The sequence below is a fragment of the Paroedura picta genome, chromosome 3 (genome assembly GCF_049243985.1).
Source record: "Paroedura picta isolate Pp20150507F chromosome 3, Ppicta_v3.0, whole genome shotgun sequence".
NCBI lineage: Eukaryota > Metazoa > Chordata > Lepidosauria > Squamata > Gekkonidae > Paroedura > Paroedura picta.
The window spans coordinates 116,105,714-116,112,755 of NC_135371.1; the positions used below are offsets into that span (position 1 = coordinate 116,105,714).

A 7,042-nucleotide genomic window follows, 5' to 3' on the forward strand; every position below is an offset into this window, starting at 1 on the left:
GAAACCAGCTCTTATTCTTCTCTAGGAGATGCTATTTACATTTCTACTGGTCTCGTAACAGGCTGCATCTTCTCATGGAAATGGATCAAAATTCTTGACAGGCATGGTGTTAGCCAAATCAGCCTCAAGAGATTAAAGAGGTTAAGATGTTAACTTTGATCCCAGCCAATATTCAGAGGGTTCTAGACAGGCTCTTAAAACCAACCTTGATTTAATAAGCTAAGGAGACTCTCCAGCTGTGATACCTTATAAACCTGTGAATGTAGGCCAACAGAGTTAAAGGTCAGATGAACCATTAAGGAAAGGTTGTATTTTAGTGCTTCAGCAAGTGATATTTCTGTAATAAAGACATGGTTAGTTACTTGGAAATATCCTTCTGAGGAAACACTGATTATGAGATATCACCCATTTGCCATAAAGAAGGCCATCTGGTTTTAGAAAGGATGTTTATATATTAAAGTTCCTTCCTATCCACTCCCCTCCCAGACCCTCAGCCTGAAGAGAATGTTCCTGCCTTGAATCACACAGACTACCTGGCTAAAGCCGGCCAAACTACTTTAAGTGGCCTTAAGAACATCTGTCAAAAGTCATGAAGCTGCAGCTCCATGATGGCAAGGGGTTTTTTGCAGCTAACTATCTAATTGGATCAACACTATAAGACTGTGCTGTTTTTCTGTTGAAAAACTGTGCAAGTCCAGCCTCATTGCCCAGCACTTTCAGGCTGGATTGGGCAAACATCTGAGCAATGCATATTCTTAACTTACTTCCCAAAATGGAGCTTTAGACCTCATGAAAATAACTTGCAGCCTATTCTGAAGTGTACAGAGAGAGAGCAGCTACTCTGCCATCAGCTGGTTAGATACAATTTTTTTCTTGGATAAGAGTGTCATTAGAAGCTCCTATACCTCAGCTGTTTCCCCTTTCCCCAACTCCTAAGACTCAGGCAAATTTGTCTAAAAGTACAAAGTCTCAAAATGCCATACAGAGCCTACGTTCTTTAATTCAATAGATAAAAAGTGTTCAGAATACAATTTAAAAGATACAAATATACGTTACAGATACAAATATACGTTACAGAAGAGGGGGCAAGTCAATTTCTATTTCATCCAAAGTGGCTAAGAAGTCTGTTGTTGACTGAAGAGTATCTGAAAAGTTTTTTAAAAACATTATTTCAGTATATATTAACTGTTGGAAACAAGTGACAATTTGTTTTGTAATCAGGGGTGCACAACATGGTGACCATGGGCACTGTGTTACCCATCTACTCCTTTCCTTGGCCTTGCCAAATGGGCAACACCAGGTGGGGCTCCTGCCCAGCAGGGCTTCTGACTGGCCAATCTAATTGGCTGTGCAGAATGAAATAACATTGTTTTGGTGGCATCTGCCATTCCAGTGTTGAAGTTTTCTCTTACACTATTCTTTCCCATTTATTTTTTAAATTACCCTTCTTGTCCTATATACTTTAGATTGCTGTTTGGGTATGGCTCCACCTCCCACAGTGACCATTTTGTGGTTGTATCAGCATCCTGTGACAGAATTCAAAATGTGTGCACTTCCTCTACAAGGTTGGGAGCCCTGTTTTAGACCACTGTTCAAGTGCCACAAACAAATTAGTGCTTACATCAGGCTAACAAACCACAGACCTTTTCAGTAGAGAGCTGAGCCAGTCCACTGAATAAAGACCAAAATGTTACTTACCAAAGTCCCAAGAGATCGAAGGTGGTTTTCCAGTTATATGGATCATGGTTTGAAACCTCTCAGATGTATTTTCAAATGTCATAAGAGGGACACCAATCAGTGATACATGGCTCAGTCTGTGCTCCTCAGGAACCTCAAAACTCTCAAAGTCTGTTCAGAGACATTCCAGAAACCATAAATACTACATATATTGTTTGAATAACAATTTAAATTTCTGCATTGAAATCAAACTCATACTGCCGCCCCCCCCCACTCCATCACCAGTTGGTGATGAACAGTTTTGCCAAAACCTTAAAAGTAACTAACATTGAATGTTACCTAGAGGATTACATGGAAAAAAATTCTCCTTTTCTGGACAATCTTCAGTAGCCATGCTGCAGACTTCAACTCTACCTGTATTCTCAGCGTCCTTAAAGAATAACCAAAACACTTGTTGGTAGTATACCAGTTTCCTAGTAGAAGATCTATACATGGACTTGTACTCATGATTGAAGGGGAACAGGTGCTGTGTATCATTGCATAACCGAATCAGGCCCTTTATATTGCATCATCAGGTAGGGACAATGCAGACTTGATTCTTCTAATCTCTGGAGCATTAAAGGAGAGGGCTCCTACCCACAAGTCCTAACCTACAGACAGTGTAAATTCTTCCTTCACGACAAGCTACTGTGACCATCAGGTGTCAGCTACTGTTAATACTTTATCGGGTGCTTAATTGGGGAGCTTCCGCACAATATCATGTTCATCTGAATACAACCTGTTGGGCTCTTGAGGCTTTCCCTTCTAAGCCAGAGCAAAGAAAAACCTCCTCTGCTCTGATTTAACATAGAAATGGGAAGCCAGCAGCAGGTGCAGCCTGCATTGGGGGGGGGGGGAGCCTAGCACTGCCTTCAAAGTAGCAGCACTCAATTGTGGCTTTCTCCCCACTTTTTTCGTGCTTTAGCAGGGCTTTAAAAAACACCTCGACTGTTGCAGAAGATGGGGTTGTTAAGTCACAGGGAGCGGAAATACAAGATTCTCATTGCATGAAACCTATTGTGCCAATGCGGTATGGAATGGGGGGCAGTACCTGCGGTAAGCAGTGTGTTAGCAGGACAAGTTAATGACACCGCGTCAAGACCTCACCGCGATCCCACCACCCCCTCCGCGAATGCCGCTGCCTGACACTTCCCAGCCACCCTAATCTTCCCGCTTGCCGCTGTCCATGCCCTTCGAGGCCACCGCCGCTCCGCCGCAACGATGACCGCCACCCTACCACAGCCAGGACGAAGACACGCAACGACTCCAGCGCCGCCGTCCCAAGCGCCTCGCCCAGGCCGCAGCCGCCTGCCTTCCTCCGTTATGGCGCCTACCCCACGCTCCGGAGCCGCTGCCCCAGAGCTACGGTAGGACGCCTCTCTCACTTCCACCTCCGCCCACACGGAAGCCTTTGCGCTTCGGTGGGCGGGGGGGGGACCCCGGCTAGCGCCCATTTTATTCAGGAATAAAATGGGCTTTTTGTCTAGTATCTAATATTGCTGCTTTCTCAGCAGGTATGGTTCTCCCTCCCTTCTAGAAAAGGAATTGTAGCTTACTTTTTTCTCATTTAAATAATGCTTTTAAAAAAGAGGGAACCCCATCCTCCTTCAAACACACCACCCTCTGGAGAAATAAAACTACTGAAGCCATCTCCCTCCCCAGGCAGGGGTTTTGTGGTGGCCAAATTCTAGAAATGCCTGCAGGCTCACAGAAGATATGCATTCCTAACACAATATCAGTTTGCTGCTCTTGACATCTGACCATGCTAAATGTTCCCAAACATTATTTCTACTGACCTTTTTTGCAGATACAAACTTCTTCCCTTTGGGGATTTGGTGCTTTGAGGATGTTACTGTCATGTTCCCGTTCCCTAAAGCCTTCTTGACAGAACAGATGGTTGCTGAATTTACATTAGCTGTCCTTCCAGCAAGTGGAGTCTTTGGGTGAGATTTTTCAACAAAAGCCTTCGCTGTGAGAAGGAATGAAGTAAATGGGCACACTTGAGGCCCAGCATACCAAACTCTTAAAATACTTTATAGTTCAAACCTATGTTGTTATGGTAGGCAAAACATAGTGAAATCAATGGACTAGTCTGGAGAGACACTGCATAAGATTACACTGTAACGATTGTGTTTTAAGTAGGGCAAGGTTAGAGCCCCTCCCACATAGGAGATATAATAACACTGGAAAAAAGCATAAACAGCCCAGAAATTAGAAACTGAGTACTGAAAAAAATCAATATGTTCTCTTTTGGATGAGAAGTCCTTTAAGGCTTTACTCATTTAAAATACCCATCATGAACTGTGCAGCAGGGATGGACATGAACCGGCTCACAAACTAAAGCTTGTAATGGATTTTGGCCAATTCACGGTTCGTAAAGCAACATTGAGAGCTAAGGAGACACCACAAATTTCCACAAATCTGATACAGTTCATGGTGGTTCATGAAGTGCAGAAAGCAGGGGTTAAATGACTCAAAGCCACATAAACTCCTGCTGTTTGGTTTAAAAGGCTCAGAACCATTTAAACCCCTGCTTTCTGCTCTTCATCACAAAGTAGCAGCGAGCTACAATCATTATTGTCGTGAAACAGCCCTGTTCATGCCATCCCGGGGGGGGGGGGGGGGGGCTACATAGTAATTAAAGCAATGCGCTGGTTGGTTCATTGCCTTTCCTTTGGGCACACTCCCATAATGCCTCATGCATTGTTAGGAGAATTCACCAGTCCCTCATTTCTGCAGCTCAACTGTGATCTCCACTCACAGCAATGTTCCATCCAGCAGTCTCATCAGGATCTTATTTAACCTATTCCTTTACTTCCTTAAGAATTCTCCACACTTCTTTTCCATGCCCCTACCAATATGGAACTTCCAAAATTGGACAAGACTATAACATATACAGAGACCAAAGTTTTTTAGCAACCGTCTAGAATGGTTCAGTTCTCAACCAGGGGGTCGCAACCCGGGGGGAGGGGTTAATCAGCCCTTTTCCCAGGGGTCGCCGAGGCCACCGCCACTGCACCACCACCCCGCAGCATTAGGAAAGTTGAGAACCACTGGTCTAGAATGATCAGTACTTAAAATTCATCAATATTCCTAGTGAACTGTGTGTTCAACAGACATCTTAGTTCACCAATGCCAATTAAAGTTCATATTATCATAGACTCACAAGGTGCTGACAGAAGTCTCAGTCGATTCTTCGAAGCAACAGCAGCGCCAATGTTACCATTTTCTTTGTCTATGAAGATAGGGGTGGCCATACTTGGTATCAAACGGCTACCAAAACAATTTATTATTTCCAAGTTTCTAGCGTGTTGTTCTTTTATTCACCTATAAAAAAAATAAGAGGTATATTTGCAGCAGCTGAACAACTCTTTAAAAAAAATGTTTTTAAACCCTGTCAAAATACCAGTGTTTTTACATAATTCACATGAAGGATGTATGCCACTTCCCTTGACTGTTTGGGAACACTCACGCAATATGGTGGTAGCCTCCTGGCTAAATTCAAAACCAAAAAGGGAAACTGAAACCCAACCTAACCAGAAAAGTGAGGAACCCAAAGGTTGAGCTGCAAAAGTAATTTTTAAGATTGTTTACAAATATATTTATTAAATAAAATGCACTAATTCAACATACTAAAAACATGGTCATCATAATTTAAAAACAAAATATTTTTAACTACACATGAAATAGACCAATAAAATGGACCTTCCTCAGTTGTCAAATTATTGTGAGGAGTGCACTTATGTATAAAATCAAAATCAAAAGGTTTGCTGGATGGCAAGGAAAAATCTGTTAGGTGCTGCTCCTACTAGACTTTCTAAGGTATCTGGTTTGGAGCCCACTTTCTAAAATATGTACCTTCAGAGGCCACCACTCTCAGCTGTTGCCCAGCTCTAAATCAAAAGTACATTTCCACGTGTGTCAGCTTTTTCTGAGTGAAAGACTAGTTGGAGCAGCATCTCCAACAGATTTTCCTTGCCACCCAGCAAGCCTTTTGATTTTGATTTTATATATAAGTGCAGTCCTCGCAAACCAAGCTCTCCAAATTAGAGTTCTTAACTACTGGTTAGTCTCCAAGATATGGGCAAATATAACATTAAATGAACATCCAAATACAGAATTGATATAAGTATGCTTCTTCCCAGAAAAACCAAATGACTAGATATACTCAAAATATATGGTTAAGGGAACCATCAAGGGCAGGGGAAAAGATGATGGCCAGTCAGATCAAGAGAGGAAGACCAGCTGCATGGGGAGCACAGGACAGGGAGTTAAGAGCAGCCTCCAACTTCCATTTGACATAAGTATTGAAAAAAGTATTTAACAGCATACTGGATTGCTCCCACTTTCAGAAACTTTCAATCATATCCATCTGCATCTGAAGCCAAACATGTGCAGGGTGCAATCAACTTATTTTAATTAAGTTAATTTGTGTGGATTTTCAGAATCCAAAGGTTAACAATGTAAACCCACTTGGTGTAAATTTGTGGATTTCACACCGTAATTCCAACTGGTCCGTAGAAAAAATTACATCCACCCCCATTCATCCACTTTTACAGGAACAACATTACTGTTAACATTGCACTGATGAGAAAATTATTTTAAGGGATGCCTTTTAAAGCTTGAAACCCTCCTGAAAGACAAGCCACACACTTCTCCCTCAAAACAAAGTGACTGAGCTGTTAATAACTTAGGTTTCAGTGGGTTCAGACAGACTTTCCCCAGCTCTTTATAGGGAACTGAAGTCTCTGCTCACAACCTTGTTAATATACAGCCTAACTTGATATATTTATACTTACAAAAAATTCGAGTGCAGTGCAGTTTAGTCCCCTATCCATACACCAAGAAACGTACAATAATTACGGGAGATTTTGCAAGTACCACAAAACTTACTTTGCCCACTCAGCACTCCCATAGTACTTACCCAGGTGGAGACCTTTAGAAGGACCCCAACTTTAGCAATAACGGGGAAATTTTGCTAGCGGAAACTATCCCAGCCTGTTGCGGAAAAACAAACGCCGACTACCCAAACCGTCTCCGCCCACACAGCTATAAGCGCGGACGCTGAAAGAGTTGTCCAGCAAAACAAAATCCTTCTTGTCTCCAATGCTTCGCAACCCCACAACAACACCAATCACAAGTATCCCCAATACGCAAGCCAATAAAACAAGAGGTCCTTTTCAGCACAGGCACCAGAGCGTAAGAAGTCGACAAGCCCCGCGGTAGGAAGCCAGCCGTCGGCGCGAGGCCGTTTCAAATTCTCCCCCACGCTTTTCATTCGCTGGCGTCGTCTGCGCGGCCTCTCCGGATGCCGGTTGGGCGCTTC

The 7,042-nt window shown here is 42.9% G+C and overlaps 1 protein-coding gene across 3 annotated transcripts; it reads right to left on the reverse strand.

Moving 5' to 3' along the window:
• Nucleotides 1-975: 975 nt before the first annotated feature.
• On the reverse strand, nt 976-7,021 carry PTTG1 (PTTG1 regulator of sister chromatid separation, securin). 3 transcript variants are annotated; one of them, XM_077327223.1, is made up of 6 exons: nt 6,743-7,021; nt 4,883-5,043; nt 3,513-3,685; nt 2,005-2,107; nt 1,699-1,848; nt 976-1,145 (listed from the first exon to the last, which is right to left on the reverse strand). In XM_077327223.1, exons 2-6 carry the CDS (start codon nt 4,971-4,973, stop codon nt 1,072-1,074), a joined length of 591 nt encoding a protein of 196 aa, XP_077183338.1. In that variant the 5' UTR covers nt 4,974-5,043; nt 6,743-7,021; the 3' UTR covers nt 976-1,071. The 3 variants fall into 3 exon arrangements, with proteins under 3 accessions (XP_077183338.1, XP_077183337.1, XP_077183339.1); XM_077327222.1 differs by having other exon boundaries at nt 6,641-7,014; XM_077327224.1 differs by having other exon boundaries at nt 2,017-2,107; nt 6,641-7,010.
• Between the last annotated feature and the right edge of the window lie 21 nt (nt 7,022-7,042).

What these genes read in the sequence shown, in the direction of transcription:
- PTTG1 (XM_077327223.1), bottom strand. Translation starts at nt 4,973, where the DNA reads ATGGCCACCCCTATCTTCATAGACAAAGAAAATGGTAACATTGGCGCT. An exon ending in AGTTTGTATCTGCAAAAAAG is followed by an intron (nt 2,108 to 3,512) that starts GTCAGTAGAAAT and finishes TTATTCTTTAAG; the next exon opens with GACGCTGAGAATACAGGTAG. An exon ending in TTCGATCTCTTGGGACTTTG is followed by an intron (nt 1,146 to 1,698) that starts GTAAGTAACATT and finishes AAAACTTTTCAG; the next exon opens with ATACTCTTCAGTCAACAACA.